The following is a 17,767-nucleotide window of genomic DNA, read 5'->3' as shown; positions in this document are numbered from 1 at the left end:
ATCTTGTAGATGGTCTTGGTTTGTCAATATGGCCAAATCTAGGTTCTGAATTTTTTCCTACCTGTGAGAAGAGGTGGTTGCTAACAGGAACTTTTATGAATTGTGAATCACACGCAGTATTCTCTTCACCATAAGAATAATACGAATATAAACATTTTGCCATGTATTCTTTCGTGTTTGCTGCTATCTCATTTAAATCCTGTCTGCCTAATAAACTATGAAACTAGAGTGAGACAACAGCAAACGTGGAAGAATATACATATCATGTCACATTTATATACGTAATACTCTTATGCCTAATAGTGATACAGTCAGAAATGAAGCACGGCAATTGACTAGATTTTTAAATCTAAGATGACTAATTTCTGTGCAGAATGTAATGTACTAAAGAGGCGTCTACAAAGATTTTCAAACGGAGAAAACTTTTCGCTAAACTCTCATTTAGAACATCTTCTATCATACGCAGTCTATTATTTGGTTCTTGTTGATCATTATCAAAGAAAGCAGCAGTGTAAGTAACAACAAATAGCAGTCTCTTGCCATTGTTTCGCCAATGAGACGATTCTCCTCTCTTTTTTTTCCCTTAATTATAAGCGGCGGTAGCACGCACAAAAGCAAGCCATGCCAAGAGTGGCGACAAGCCGTGAACACTCACTATCAGAATGCGACAAACAATGCATGACACAGTACAGTATGCATTTTCAGCTTAGAGTGACGTAAACACCAATAACAAAGAGAACGGCACTTATCAGATCAAAGAAAAATAAGCAATCAATTCAAACCAGACGAAGCATGTGAAAAAGGAAGGGTACAAATACGGACGGAGCACCTGACGCATAGCAATGGCTACCTGGCAAAGCTTTTAACTGCTAAGCTTACGACCCGAACCAAACTACTGTTGCAGCATCATCATTCATTTGACCTATATTGTGTCTCATATTACAATGTACCAACTTTGTTTTGATTTGGAGGTGCGGCCTAAAACTTTTCTCTCCCCCTTGAATTTCGAGTCTCAAATTTCAGGTGCGGCTTAGATTCGAGTGCGACTCAGATTCGACTAAATACAGCAATGACATCTAATTCACTTAGTCTATCTACTCTTGCATCACTTGGGGTATCTCGCTAATGAACTCGCAGAGCTCAACAGAAATTAATTTTTTTTAATGATATATGTGCCTCAGATTTTGTGGCACAATGGAGTGACAGTTCAAATAATTCCTCATATTATACTGTTTATACAACTTATCCACATTGAATGGTGGAGTATAACAGATTGATTTGGACATTAACTCTAAAACCAAATGCGGTGGCAGTACTTAATCCAAAAATGTTAATAGGTACTGCCATCTTTATAACCAGAAACATTAGTCTATGCTCTATATTCAATACTTTACTTGCATATTTTGTTGGCCTCTTCACACAGTGTTATGGCCACTGTAAGATGCCACTTCTTTTTGTGGCCACTGAAATGGCTGTGAGCCAGTACTATATTGTGTGTCCACATTTATCATCAGCAACAAGTCAGCTCAAGTACCAACTTGAAACTCCACTTGCTCAATGTTGATGGTTAATAGGATCATCACTTTGTTTGGAGTTCTGTCAGCTGCAGGAACCAGTGTGACAATGTTCTGAAGTAAGTAATGTAATCAAGCCAATGGCACATAAGGAATCTTGTGATACTACCAGCTATTGGTATTTTCGTTTACATAAAGAAATGTTCATATAAATCCATGTTAATAAAAATTAATTATTTCGCATTTAAATATTTATATGTTATGTATTTAAACAAAGTTATGTAAAATCAATTCTATTAATTTTGGTACATATGTACTAGAGATTGTCTTTGACAAGGCTGTGAAATCTTTGCTTGGTACAGTACCTCCACTCTTCTTAATTATGGAGGTTGTAAGTGGAAGTCTAATAGCGTGTAAGGTTGCAGAAAGCAGATACATTATTTGTTGTATTTGTTCAAAATTGTGCCTTCATTATATGGGAAACGTTGCAGTATACAAATGTTTGAAAGTTCAGCTGCTTTACTTCATTTAGTTCTCATTTAATACTTCAAGAATTACCTAATTTCCACAATACTATCACCAGCTAATTTTCTCCATACTAGAAGAGGACCTACAGATGTTATCATGCCTCTAAAGAAGACAACAAAGTCAACATAAGGATAACTAGCTAAGTAAGACATCACATTTTCATATGTGGATGCATTCTTCAATGCAGTTCACTTCAAAATAAAGACTAACATCCAGTCTTAGGACAAGTCATTGTTATAAACAACAAGGAATAGGAACATTAAGGATGTCACATGCCTTGATGTTGACACTTATAACACATAGAAGATAGGTGTCCAGGGTTTTTGCAGGCAACACACATGGCATCACTGCATGGACAGCAATTACGTTAGTGTTTATCATAGTAATTCCCGACATGACTTATGTAAATGAGATGCATTATAGCATGTTGGTAATGTCATGGCAGACACGAGACCTATAAGGTCTAATCACTTGCACTGGAAGTCGACAGTGGCTTTGAATATCAGGTTTGGAAACACTATCAAACAAAGTGGAGGAATACCTGCCTTAAAAAGCCATGCAGCACAAAAATACCATGCGACACTGGGCTCTGAGAAAAGGGAGGTGTAGTTTGTTCACCTATTGACTGTTGGTTACAACGTCTACTACCAGACTTGGTAGCTACCACAACATCGGTTTCAAAAACTAGTTGTGGAAACAGCTTCAAATGATTTAGTTAACTGGAACACTTCGAAGAAAGGATCAGGTGATTAAAATGCATTGGGCACTACTTCTCAATTGGGAGCTAAGAGAACAAACAGTCACATCCTTAACAAGCAATTAGCGTACGATTCATTGCAAATGCACCGATGAGATAAACCTCGTAAATCTGTGACCCTGGCCGTGTGTGAAGTCGTTGATAGTGATATCCCGATCATAGTTATACAAAAACTGAAAAATCATTCATGGTTCCTGTTCCTTGTTCTGTCTCCTTCATCCGCTGAATCATACGTGGAAACTACACTGAATCGAGAAGCACAACCAACAAATGAAAATATAAAAGGATTGAAATAGGTACTGATCGAAACCCAGTAATTATAAATGAAATGATAAAATGATGGTGTCTTTAAACTGGTTTGATTTGAGTGAAAAGTCCCTTATGCTATATTCTTCTGAGCGTCATGAAAATGAGTATGTCAATGTTCTACACCTAGTTACTAAACCAAAAATCCTAAATTATCTGGCTGAGATAGGTGTCAACATAAATACTGTTTTATGCAATTCTAACATTCTTTAAATGGGGAGACAGATAGCTCTTTCCATTTTATTACCGAGCCGAAATCACTCACAACTCATTTTTTGTGCAATGAAACCAAAATAGGGAGGGGGTGGGGGAAACAGCCAAACTTGGTAAATAAGAGGGTCCCGAAGTGTCACATTTTATTTTTGGGAGGAATGTGAAAATCACAGGTTTTATGTAAGCTTTCTTCCACTAAAATTTAAAAATTGTGTTAACAGATTTCTCTGTTTGTTCCACAAAAAAAAAAATATGTACGACATACAACTTAATTTTATATGAGTTACATAATTATAAAAAGTTATAAATAACTGGTCATGGGCACTGAATAGAATACATATAAAATCAGAGGTCACCATTTTGAACACAGTCTGAAACAGAACAATAACAGACGGACACAGTGAAAAAAATTACGACAACTCAGTACTGATCTAGGAGCAATGGAACTGGAAAGAGGAAAAAGAATGAGACCAGCCAAATGAGACTGAGGCAGTATCAAGGAACGGAGGAAATATAATGAAGAACAAGACTGGCCATAGTGAATGACTATACCAGGGAATGAGACAGACTGTGACCAAAGAGAACCGTGACTGACTATTCCTTAGAAATAATTCCTTGGTCCCCCCCTTTCACTCTGCAAATCACCAGGTACAAAGAAAACTGTTCGCCAAACCACCCACATTTAGTTTTCATAGTGCTAGTCATACGGCGTGATGTGAATAGGTTCATATGACAACAGCAATAAGATTGTTGTTCCATATCCAAGATGGTCATGCCATATGCTTTCGGTGAAGTTTCCAGACTGGTAGAATATTGTATCTCTCTTGACAGTAGATTGGTCTCCGACCCACTGTTACGGTCAACATATTGGGATACTAGAATTTCTTTTTAGTAAGTTCTCAAAAAGCTAGGGAAGGAAAAGCCTGCTTTGGACAACCCCCCCCCCCCCCAAACATAACTTAGTGCAGCAGAAGCTCCAAAAGTTTCTCACTAATGATAGTTTTGTCAGTCACTCTTTACAATCCAGATACCCAAATATTGTCTCATATTGTCTCCTTTTCCTCATGCCAAGTCAGACCACCTTGAGAATTTTTCTGAAGCAGCAGTTACTGTTCAAGGAGGACAAATCTCAAATACATGTCTGTAGATGGATTCCAGGACTGCTGATGATGCATTTTGTGTGTGTGTGTGTGTGTGTGTGTGTGTGTGTGTGGTGGGAAGGGGGGGGATGCATTTGTTTTAGTGGGTGAGGGACAGAAACCTTCATACAATGTCTCGAGTGTACGTAACTTTAAGTAAATTAATTTCAAATATACCTTATTAATCATGGACCACGACCTAGCCCAGATTACTTCCTGAGTAAATATTTCATGTTCATCCTTTATTGGATCATTCTCAAATGTCTGAAAATGAATGCACAACGGACAGAGCAAAATAAATCCATTTGTTTCAGTAGGCTACAATGTTACAGGATTGGGAAAAGTAATATTTATCAATGTCAAATAAGGGATTTAGTTCGCACTTCATGCATATTCTTTGAATTGTTAGACTTCCTCTAACATACCAGCATCTGATAGCACAGAGCTGTTGTAGGTAGCACAAAAATCTTTACTATAAAAATTGCTCATTTAAGAAGTCATTGCAGTAGCACCAATGATACTAAAGTCCACAACCCGCATCAGATTACGGGTCTACTGCTTGCTTTAAAAATTAATAGTCTACGAACACACATTCTTCCCAGAGAATGTTATAAGTTGCACTTCTAAGAAGAGTCAAGTCTGACATTGCAGCCTTAACGTACACACAACTATTTTACAAAACAAAAACGTAAGTTATACTTACATGAGTTGAACTTTCTCCACCCTGCAGCAAGAGGCTGCTTCTGGAGAACCGTTTTTCAGGTGTTTGTACTTCATTCTCAGGATCACTGTGGGGCTGGCTGTGTGCCTCTACTTCTCTTTGAGGAATGTATTGGTGCCGGCTACGTGTTATTACTCCTCTTTTAAGGGTACTCTGTAGTGAACTGGTGCTAGCGCCATATGGACCACCTCTACTTGGTTCAGATTTCCTTCTTACCATCTTTGTAGGCCTGAAAACATATGATCCGGTAAATGAAATGTGTAACATGCAATAAACTAACTAAAAATAATGATCATCAGATTTCTGCTTGTGGAATTTTATTCTGCAGCAGCTGAGTAAATGCTCCCTAGATCTGTTTTCCAATATTACAGAGCCCTTCAACTGTATCACTGCTAAACTGCTGGTTCCCCACGAACAGGATCCTCACAAGCCTGGTCCTTGAAAACCATGAGACAGGAAGACCTCTATGGTCTACTACTGAAGTTTTTCTTTATTGCAGGACTGTACACGTCATTTACAGCACTGCATTTCTTATGATTTAGCTAAACTGTTTAAAAAATCAGGATTTGCATCTTGTTTACACTACTAGTAATAAACTTCAATATAATTATATTCACAATGAATGCCCCCAGTGAGATAGGTATAGATGATCAGACGTATATAACTTGGACTGTAGCAATTGTGGAAAGTCATATATAGGCCAGAGTGGCAGAAGGTTCAAGACCAGGTTCAGGGATCACTTGGTAACCAAGGAAAGTCAGATTAAACAAAATTTTGCATTTAGTGAGCATCTAAAGTACAGAGAGCACCAGTTCTCCACACTAGAAAACCTGAGGATACTACACCTCACTCAGAAGGGGAAGAAATTGACTCTACTAGAGGAGCTGGAAATCGCTAAACCTCTCGGACGTTGGCAAAGATAGATTGCTGAACGATATATATATATATTGTTTTAATGACTAAGAATATTTCTGTCTCTTTCTTTGCAATGCTAAACACTGCCCCTGTTCCCGGTATCTTGAAGTTTTATTGATTTAGAATACTTACACTATGACTGTACCCCAAAATTTAGCTGTTTTACTCTGAGTGACTGAGTTCTAATGACATATTGTGATTCATTGTTCTTTATGTAATCATTTTATCTATTTTTTATATGGGGGTACCTTTACTTCATCTGAGGGTTTTATGTGTCTGCACTGGTTTGCTTATATTACTAGTTTTATGGACTTTTGTTTTTCGAAATATGCCTTAAGTTGGTCATGCATGCCACCTGGGTACTTCTTGCCGCACTAGACACAGCACCTGTATCTCAATTTTTCATAGTAATGTTTGTGTGCGCATCAGTACAAACATTTTGCCATGTGTAGTTCGTACCGTAGTTCTGTAAGCTTGGCTCTATCTTGTACTGCCACGGGAGGGCTGGCATGTGTGCTCAAGGCAACATACAATAACCTATCTATCCTATTGTATGGATGCATAAATCTTTAGCCGAGAAACCGTTGGCTACTGCAATTTGCCTTAATATACTAAGTTCTTGGCATATTTCATCGTCGGCCAATGGTAATCCAAGAAGTCGGTGGATCATAGAAGTGAAAAAGGCCCTTTTATGAGAGAAGGGTTGCGCTCTCGACTTGTTGGAGATTTACAAAGCCAAAAAGCATGAGCCCACTAGGGTCCTCAATGGACAAAGCGATTTTGTGCCCAACGCCTACTTTGCTTAGTTTGATAACGTACTACAATAACCAAATAATGCCTCACGTATTTATACCTAGCCTTACTTGATGATTCAAGTTGAGACCAGTACGCATTTGCCTTACTTCCATACACTAGTCGCTCTAATCCTGTTACTGATTATGTCCTACCTATTCATGGAATGTATAGCCAGGCTAAATAATTTTATTTATTGACTGTTAATGTGTTGTCTAAAAATTTTCTGTGGGAGACATATCACATTGTATGTAAAGCCCTCTAGTGGTTAAGTTCGTAAGATCGGTGCACGCCTATATAACAGCCTGGTGGCCGACCCAACAGAGGACACTGATCATTGATCTGCCCTTTTTTCAGCTGTCATATAGACATTTTAGCTTTCATATAGGCAATTTATAGGTTGCTAAGGCAATGTATTATGTATATTAATTGTTGACCATATATTCACCACAAAAAAAGGATCAGTCCTGTTCTCTTCATATATTTCCGTTTAATAATTTTATGTGGGTAACTGGATGACTACATCTAAGCCCACAGTAGCGACATCTAGGGAGAATGTAGGCAAACAGATTTCTGGTAGCTACTGTACTTCAGTAGCCAGTTGCAATAATGACTGTGTAGACGATGTGGCCTATTCTACACCTTATTTTAGATATATGTGACGATGCTATGCTGATTATATTTATATGTTTTGACAATGCCATTACGGCCTTATCACTTTAGGACATGGATTAAAAAAAGTACGTTTTACCGTATTTTATCTATGCATTTCCCTGACTGTATAATACTATATTGTGATATGTATTGCTGTATTATGACACACTGCTCACTAGGTGTATGTATTTGTATATTGTAGACCTAAGGATGGTCACCTCGGACTGAAACCGGTCATCATCTAAAGAATTGATATTGTGATCAAAGACTGGAAAAATAAAAAACATAGGATGAAAGTGCAAAGACTGGTTTTACGAACTATTGGTGCATTTGTGTTGTGTGACAAGCAGTGCAATAAATCACTTTTGCTACACCAACAGCAGAAATTACATTGGCGAAGAGGACTAACTTGGTGCACACGGCTGAGCAGAATACCAAGCTTTAGGTAACATGAATCTGGAATTCCTGAAACTGTGGCAGCAACAGCTGCAGCTTCAAACACCGCAGTGAGCACAGCAGTATGCTTCAACTATGAGCCACCCTGGAACACCAAGTGAAGCATGCTACACAACAGCTGCCCATTGTACAGAGGCTCATCACGTCAGCACAGCAACTGCCTACACCATTCAAACTATTTCATCTGAAAAATTAGGATTGGGTCTCATACTGAAAATGCCTGCAGCTTCACTTTCAGGCTAGTAATATCATCAATGTTGCTCAGCATATATGTTTCAAAGGCAGCTGATATCAAAGGTCTGATGTGTGAATGTCTATTCAAGTGCAAAAATGTGACTTTTAAACAATTCTTTGATAAATGAGTGTGACATTTAATAAATACAATAAGGTAGAATGTGCAGACACAAACTAGTAAATACTGCTCTTGAGGAAGTGTTAGAAACTGTCAAGAATTTTGAAATCACGGCTGCAGCATAGCAATTTTTTGATGGACCTATCATGTTGCTAACACTTAGTTTAAGAATCATGAAAGAAGGTTATATATGTGGAAGAGACCTGGTGACAATGGAAGGTTGCAGATTGTTTATAAAATGACAAGGCAGAGATTTAAAACAAACATTTTAAACTGAAAGTCTTTTCCAAGGGCCGATGTGGACTCTGACCATAATTTATTGTTAACTTAAAAACAGCAAAATATAGGGAATTAACTCGATGGAACCTAGATAAGTTGAAAGAACCAGAGATTATTGAGAGGTTCAGAGGGAGCATTAGGCAACAATTGATTGAAACACTGGAAGTGAATACAGAAAAAGATGAACTGGTAGCTCTAAGAGATGATATTGTGAAGACAGCAGAGGATCTAATAAGTAAAATGACAAGACCTAGTAGAAATTGCTGGCTAACACAGGAGATGCTGAATTTAACCGATAAAAGAAAAAATATATAAAAATGTGGCAAATGAATCAAGGGAAGGTACAAGGCGATGTACTTCCCCACAGGTGGTGGTGCACGTTGAAATCCCCAATTACAAAGAAACAGACAGGCTGGGAGGAGAGCAGAGTAGTTGTTTGATTAAAGTGGACATCTCAAGTAAGGAATTGCCCAGTCTGGGGATAAACAAGCATTACAAATGGTGATCACTGGGGTTGTTCATACTTGCGCAGCTATTGCTATGTGGTATGGAGAGGAATCCACTCATTGACGACATCTGTACAGATCAGTGTCTAGACCCTTCCACATGCTCTCTCAGGACCACTATGGTTCTGAAAGAAAGATTCAAAGTAACCTTGAAGAGTTGGAGAATGGTCATCAGTGAAATGTGTATCTTGTGGAGCAACACAGGCAGCAGACAGGAGAAAATTAGTTGCAGTTCTGGAAGATGACAGTAATATCCAGTGCAGATCAATTAAATTATTCTTTTAAAGGAGTCCTGGTTAGGTATGAACGGGCTGTGAGGGCAGGTCAGACCCCAGGATCACTGCCACTGAAGCGGAATTAACATCAGCGAATGTCAGTCCAGAGTCTGATGGTATGGGGAGACCTAGTGCTTCAGGAGTCAATAGAATAGCCTTCTCCAAAGATTTCTTCTTTTCCCCTGTCACTGGTTTTAGTGGTTGAGGAGTGCACAGCCCTGTGTCCCTCAGTCAGCCACTGCTTCAGCCACTGTTTGGCATCAAATCTCGGGTGGCTGGTCTGTAGGTTTCCAAGAAGAGGCTTCCCAAAAGGGAGCATTATGTTATTATATGGTGGAGGAGGGTGCTGTTTCTACAGCCAGGTGGGGGGAGGGGAGGAGTGGTTCCCGAAGATAGCGCTGTAGGAACCACAAGAGAAGAGGCCCTATCACCCTCCTGGTCTAATTTATTCTTGCAACTACCAGAGGTCAATGTAGAGGAGTAAATACACCAGGTACTGTTGATAATTTGATCACAAAAGTGGCAGAACCCAATTCCATGGAAACAGGATATAAGTGATTGTATTTTTTCCAATGTTCAAAATATGAGGTGATCAGAGACTTTCAGTCACTGCATTTTGTGTTTTTTAATTATAGTAGCACAATCTGGGAATCACAGTAAGTGGTCATTCTTGCATTTGACAAAGACAGGTGGTAGTGCAGATGGTGAACTTTCACAAAGTGACCAGCCAGTCTCCACAAAATGGATCATATGTATGCCAGGGAGACATATGTCTAAAATGCTGACATTTAAAAGCATTGCATCACAGAAATATAGTTTTACACCACTGTGGCAAATCTGGAAGTGAATTTGCCTCATAAGTGAGAATGAATACCCTGGTGTCAAGCTCATTATCTGGCAGGCCTTGATGCAGGCAACATATGAAGGGGATCCAGCTAAATACCAACATTTTCAACAGGGCACATGAATAAATACATAAAAAATGGGGTTCCTTGCTTCTCCAATTGTGTGTGTTGTTGTTATGTATGCAGTGTTAGGTCCCAATGAAAAATTAAGCCCTGCAGCATATTTAGGTCCTTGTGGGATGTTACAGTAACTGGTACATCAAAAATCTGTTTGCAAGAGAGCGACACCCTGAAATGGTTTGGAGTTGCTGCCCTTGTCATTCACTAAATGGAAATATGTTTTCAATATCCTCCACACACAACACTGGCTTAGCAGAAAGGACAAACCAGCTTTCCTCCCACAATGAAACCCAGGAGGGTAAGTTCCTAGGATTATAACAATCTGTATTGAATTGAGGTCAGTCTGAAGGGACTGTCAAAGCCTGGTGGCCACTAACTGATAACATCAGTCTTTTCATAATGCCAGATATCCACCACGATGCCACCTACTCCAAATGAGGGCCCCACTCATAGAAACTGCCCACCATGAGCAAAAGCCAGTGCCCAGAGCCCCCAAACCGACAAGCACCCACTCCTCAGCATGCACAGGAAGGTGACAGCTCGGGCATCAATAGTGCTATAGCTGCTTTGACAGGAGGCTACCACCACCACCACCACCACCATAGGGGTACCTGACACCACACACACACACACTCTCTAACTTTTTCCCAAAAGTAAGATATTCATTGCCAATAGTTCACACTATTCTGTTTACACCATTCATTCAAAACAAGAAAGTAGCACATCAGTTGCATCACTAGGTCGCACTTTCAAACAGTCTGATTCACAACAAAACAACAGTACCAGTACTACAATCGCAACGCTACTCACATACTTCACCTACTTAAAATGGACACCACCCCCCCCCCCCCTACGCAGTTGTAACATCACCACACTGCCCTCCACCCTACTCCCAATACCCTAACCCTTCTCCAAATGTCTATTGTCCACCTTTAAACTGCTGGGACGGTTTGCTGAGAATTCAAGTCAACCCATTCTAAAAAACATTGATCATACACTTACACTAGCTGGTAGTCGACTCATTCTAAAAACACTTATCTTTGGCACGTAAGGGCTGGTCGTACAAGAAAGTAAAATGAGTCCATTTTTGATTCACGATGCATGCATACTGCAACCTTTCCCATAAATAATATTAATGGGGGAGGGAGGGAGGGGGGGCGCTTCGCCGTCCAGAAGTCCTAAAGGAATAGCCACCACTGGCTAGAAGGAATCCTGTTTGGTGAGAAAGGATCTCAAATCCAGTGAAAAACTCGAGCTTAAGACCATGGTACCAGCCACTGGTTGCAGCCGCACCACACAGGAATGTTCGTTATACCTGAGAACGGGGGTCTGTTATTTGTTCCAGTACTTATTTCAGTAGAAGGCACATTTTCCCAGGTGTCACATTTTCCCTGATGTCTGTATGTGCAAGGTAGTTTGTTGGCTGGGGTTCAAAATCTGTCATGTAGTGGGAATGATTCTCTGCTTGCTGTCCTGTGCCATATCATTATTGGCCGACTATGAGAAATCTGTGAGAGTAGGAATTTGCTAAACTTTGTTATAAAATTACTACTGCTCAGAATTCACAAGATCTGCTGCAACTGGCGAAATTCTTATACTGGCAGAACCAGCTGAGTTTTGTACAGTAAAGTCAGAAAATAATTGCTTGCTACAGGGACATCAGAGGGTATGCTTGCTTTCGGGACACTGAAGAATTATTTGCGGGAGATACAGATGTCTCCAACTTAGAGCCAAGTACAGCTGGACTCAGAATTTAAAGCCACTATCAGAGCCATCTCCTGCACTTGCACCGTTTAAGAGTGGTTACAATGAGCCATTAATGTAATCACCAAGACACGGGGGACTCAAGACTAGTAATTTGCATGAGGGCTTAATTGCACATTTTTAACATTCACAGCCAGCTAGCTACAACATATCATGTGCTTTGACAAATCTATTGGTGTTCGTGTTTACTTTTTCAGGGTTCTTGTTTTAAATTGCCAACCATTTATGGCCGTATCCATGATATAGTTTCATATTATGCTTTCATGTGTCCACCATCTGTCACAAGGCTATGGTTTATAACTGCAACCTTTTGTCCACTTATTAAAAGTTTATAAGCTTCATTCAGTGGAAAAAATCATTTGATACCTTATGGCAACAAACCAAATTGTTATAGTGACTCTACCGTCACTTGTAGTTCGACGAGTCCCATCATTAATATATCCATTAGAGGTGTGGTACCCTAACTTTCATGCTTAATTAGGGCACTACTAGTAATTTTCATTTAATAAGAAGTTAATCATTGCACAACATTGTTTCTTTTAAATCTGTATGATGTTAATGGGAGCTTCCCTTCACTGCAAGTCACTGGGGATCAGTCTTGTAGCATCTTAGGGGTGTGCTGAACAGCTTGCCAACACCTCAAACACATTCGTACGATGACTGAAAGGAAGGACCATACTTACAGCCTTCTGTCATGAAACAATTTCAGAAGACCAAATTTGGTATTGCAGCCTTCTCTCCATCATCATACCTTTAAGCGCCAAGAGTGGCACCCAAGTGACTGAATAGACGATTTCGATCTGCTTACAGATTTTAAGTAAGACCAAAAGCTCTTAGGGTTTTTAGTCACACCAGTTGGCAAAATTTCGCTTTCGGAGTCAGTGAATACTTCTCTCATTGCTCTCCTCAAACTTATTTTCACTTTGTTCAGCTTTTGTTTGTTGGCAATGTTTTGGCTTCTTTTGAACTTGTGATGAACCTCTCTTTATGTAGTAGTTTTCTGATATGGTTATCACACCATGATGGGTATTTCCCATCCCTTAAGGCCTTGCTCACAATGAACCCTTTGAGTACGAGGTCGCAAGTTCAATCTTTAGTAAGGCTCATTTGAAAGTGTTGTGTTAACAATTATAACAGCAAAAATATCTGCTAAGGACTCACCAAGTGCATCAGGGAGGAGACAGAAAATGTGTCCTGGAGGTGCAGAGATCAACCTTCTAAGGGATTGTATGTATTACAGTTAGCAAAATGGATATCATAGACATTCAAGAAATGTTTAAAAACATAATAATATTAATAATCATTAACTTGCACCATGAACACCAAATGAACAATAGCATGCCACAGTGAGAACAACTGTTCACACCATCAACACTGAAGGTGAACTTCTTGGAAGTTACAAACCGTGCAGGACAATCAGCTAGGTATATACTCTTAATGAATGCTTATAGAATCATACAGGTGTAACGGGGTAGTGAAAAGTGACAGAATCTGATGGCATACAACTGAATGTGAAACAGTTTGTCATGGATCTTATCATGAAATTGGCTATCCTTTAAGGCTTTGCTGCAGATACTGTGATAATATGTTTTATAGGCACAGAAGATACAAACATCCATTGCTGGATTTGTCCAGTGACTCCAGTTGGTATGAACTGCAATGTCACACACTTTTCAGAAAGGCTAGTTTGCTCTAAAGTAGTATAATTTTTACATGAACACCAGGAATCAGGCAAAAGCTGGTCAAAACCAGTGCTCATACTATAGTTGAAGATCTCTTATGCCCATTTTCCCACTCCTGCTTGCTGTGATGTCAATATTTCCTAATGTCCTTGCAAAATCATACACATGAGAAAGAATCAGAGGGCAGAGCACCTCCCACTTCTCGCAGCTGAATAAATAACTTAACAGCCAGCATAATGCAAAATGCCTTAAGGCACTGATGTTAGTTGATATTGATGCAACTCTCTTGGTGCCTTAATTTCCAGGGTTCCTTTCATGCTGGTAGTACAAGAGTGTTAATGCTCGACTTCATTCCATTGGGAAAATTTTGGGAAAGTGTAGCTCATCCATAAAGGAGACACGTACAGAGCACGAGAGCAATCCACTCTTGAGTACTATTCAAGTGTTTGGGACCCCCAGCAGTTCAGATAGTTAAGACAGCTGCTAGATTTATTACTGGTAACTTTGATCAGCCCACAAGTATTATGGAAATACTTTGTGAACTCAATTGGGAATCATTCTTTCCACAAGGTGCTATTGCGCAAATTTAAAGAACCAGCATTTGAGGCCAACTGCAAAATGGTTCTACTGCCACCAAGATACATTTCGCATAAAGACCATGAAGATGATAAGTGAGAAATTATGGCTCGTAAGGAGGCTTCTACAGAGTCTTTTTTCCCCTCACTCTGTTTGCGAGTGGAACAGGTTGGTTGGTTGGTTTAAATGGGGGGGAGGACCAAACTGCGAGGTTATTGGACCCTTGTTCCCAGTAAAAAATTAGCCAAGGGAAAGGAGAAAACAAACATGATGTACGGCACAATAACAGGAGAAAGGAAGAACCAGAAGAACGACAGAAAGACAACAAACACTACAATAGACAAAGCAGGACAAGAAAACCACAAAGAGATGCAAGAAACAGGAAGAAAATATTAAAAGCAAGAAAGCAGATTACCATATCTGGCTCACCATGAGAACAAAAAAGCAGAAGCCAGCCACTCTGCAACATATTAAAACCTCCACCCTAAAAGCCCTAGGGTGGAGGACACAGAGGGACAAAGTACATGTGCTAAACCTCAGATAAATCGATAAAACACACCCTTAAGAATAAAACGTAAAACTAAAGCTGCTGTTGAGGCACTGTCACCCAACACCAAGTGTAGGGCGCTGGGAAAGTTAAAAGTCCACCACAGAGCGTCTAAAAGTGGGCAGTCCAGCAAGACGACTGAGCCACAGCGACACTGAGGTGGGTCCTCGCGACAGAGGAGGAAACCATGTGTGAGCCAAATATGAGCAATGCAGAGCCGACAAAGGACAACTGATTCCTTGCAAGAAGCCTGCAGGGAAGACTTCCACATATTCACAGTCTTCTTAATGACATGCAATTTGTTGTGCATACTGTTATGCCACGCCGTCTCCCAAAGCCGAAAAACCTTGTGGCCTAAGACAGAACGCAGGTCAGTTTCGGAGATGTCCATCTCCAGGAGTGGTTTCTGCATAGCCTGTTTGGCCAGCCTGTCAGCAAGTTCACTGTCTGGGATTCCGGCCTGTCCTAGGGTCCACACAAACACCACTGAACAACTGGACCATTCCATGGCATAGATGGACTCTCTGATGCTCACTAGCAAAGGATGGCACTGGTTGATAGCTTGTAAGCTGCTCAGGTAGTCAGAAGAGAGAAGAAACGACTCACCAGAACAGGAATGGATGTACTGGAGTGCACGAGATACGGCCACAAGCTCTGCAGTGAATACACTGAAGTCAGCGGGCAAGGAATGCTGTTCCATGTGGCCTCTGAGCCACCATTACCATCAGCCATTGAGCCGTCAGTGTAAACAACTTCAGAGCCCCCGAAGACATCAAAAATCGAGGGGAAGTGACAGCGGAGAGCGGCGGGGTTAATGGAATCTTTAGTGCGACGTGAAAGGTCCAGACGAAGCTTCGGGCCAAGGCGTATACCATGAAGGTGTACATGAATGGACCTCAAGTAGAGGTGGTAAAGGGAAGGACTCCAGTTCAGAGAGAAGAGATCGCATGCAAACTGCAATCATGAGCCCTGGCCTGGGCCGCCAATGCGGGAGATGAATTGCCGCAGGTGAGAAAAGGAGATGGTAATATGAATGCTCAGGAGAACTACGAATGTGTGCAACATAAATGACCAGCAGTTGTGCATGTCAGATCCACAATGGAGGGACTCTGGCCTCCACCAGGACACTGGTCGCTGGACTCGTTCTAAAAGCTCCTGTCGTTAGGCGAATGCCACAGTGGTGCACTGTGTCTACTAAATGCAACGCTGAGGGCGCCGCCGAAACGTAAACCCGACTTCCATATTCAAGGTGGGATTGAACAAGGGCTCTGAAGAGCTGGAGCAACGTAGAGTGGTCTGCACCCCAGCTGGTGTTGCTCAGGCAGCATTAAGCTGATGAAGGTTAGGTAGCCAAGTCAATCGGGCGTGAAAACCAGTCCTAAGAATTGATATGTCTCCACTACATTGAGTGGATCATCATTAAGGTAAAGTTCAGGTTCCGGATGAACGGTACAACGCCGACAGAAGCGCATGACACATGACGTCGCAGCTGAAAACTGGAAGCCATGGGCTAGAGCCCATGATTGCACCTTGTGAATGGCTCCCTGTAGGCACCATTCAGCAACACCAGTACTGGAGGAGCAATACGAAATTCAGAAGTCATCCGCATACAGAGAAGGGGAGACCGATGGCCCTACAGCTGCTGCTAGGCCGTTAATGGCTACTAAAAATAGAAAGACACTCAACACAGAGCCCTGCAGAACACCATTCTCCTGAAACTGTGGGGAATCTATGGGAGGCACCGACTTGGACACAGAAAGTATGGAGCGACAGGAAGTTTGGGATAAAAATCAGGAGTGGGCACTGGAAATCCCACTCATACAATGTGGCAAGAATATGATGACGCCATATTGTGTCGCATGTTTTACGTAAGTCAAAAAAGATGACAACCAAATGTTGGCGTCTGGAAAAGGCTGTTTGGATGGCAGACTTGAGGGACACAAGATTATCAGTGGTAGAGTGAACCTGGGGGAAGCTGCCCTCACATGGAGCGAGTAAGCCACGTGACTCCAGGACCCAACCCACCGCCAACACACCATACATTCCAGCAGCTTACAGAGAACGTTTGTGAGGCCGATGGCCGGTAGCTATGCAAATCAAGTGGATTTAGCACTGGTATTATGGTGCTCTGCAGCCACTGTGATGGAAAGACGCCATCGCACCAGATCCGTTTGAAGATGACAACGAGATATCGCTTGTAGTCAGTCGAGAGATCTGACCCAGCAGCAGTGTCGGGGCGATGTGCAAGGGCACTGAGGAGCTCCCGCTCTGTATATGGGGCATTATAGGGTTCACTGTGGCGTGTAGTGAACAAGAGGACTTTCCTTTCCATCCACCGTTTGAGGGTGCTAAAGGCTGGGGGATAGTTCTCCAGTTCAGAGGCTCGAGCATAGTGCTCAGCTAAGTGCTCGGCTATTGTGTTTGCCTAGGTAGAGAGCACGCCACTGACATTAACACCAGGGTCACCTGTTGGGGTCTGGTACCCAAAAAGATGTTAGATCTTCATCCAGATGAAGGCAAACACAACTGCCGAGCACTTTGCTGAGCACTATGCTCGAGCCTCTGAGCTGGAGAACTACCCCCCAGCCTTTTGTACCATCAAACGGTGGATGGAAGTCCTCTTGGGAAGGTGACATATGGCACCCAATGGTCGACACCTACCTCTCCCAACACTCCTGTTTCCGTAGTTTTATAAGCAGGCGATCACAGCAAAGGAGATGCTTAAAGGCTATTACATGCTCTAAAGAAGGGCCCCACTTGTGTCACTGTAGAGCTCGCTGACGCTCTTTAATTGCCTCAGCGACTTCCAGCGACCACCAAGGGACT

General features: G+C 41.3%; 1 protein-coding gene across 4 annotated transcripts in view; it reads right to left on the bottom strand.

Annotated features, from left to right (window-relative positions):
- Positions 1 to 17,767, bottom strand: part of LOC126262602 (uncharacterized) — a 132,937-nt gene that overhangs the window by 80,642 nt on the left and 34,528 nt on the right. For all 4 annotated transcript variants that reach the window (XM_049959350.1, XM_049959349.1, XM_049959351.1 and 1 more), the window contains one exon: positions 5,161 to 5,407. In XM_049959350.1, the coding sequence (XP_049815307.1) occupies positions 5,161 to 5,397 (237 nt within the window). In that variant the 5' untranslated portion in view covers positions 5,398 to 5,407. The remainder of the gene's footprint in view (positions 1 to 5,160; positions 5,408 to 17,767) is intronic.

The sequence above is a fragment of the Schistocerca nitens genome, chromosome 6 (assembly GCF_023898315.1).
Source record: "Schistocerca nitens isolate TAMUIC-IGC-003100 chromosome 6, iqSchNite1.1, whole genome shotgun sequence".
Lineage (NCBI taxonomy): Eukaryota > Metazoa > Arthropoda > Insecta > Orthoptera > Acrididae > Schistocerca > Schistocerca nitens.
Note: the sequence above shows the minus strand (reverse complement) of the source record. Positions and strands in the feature narration are given on the sequence as shown.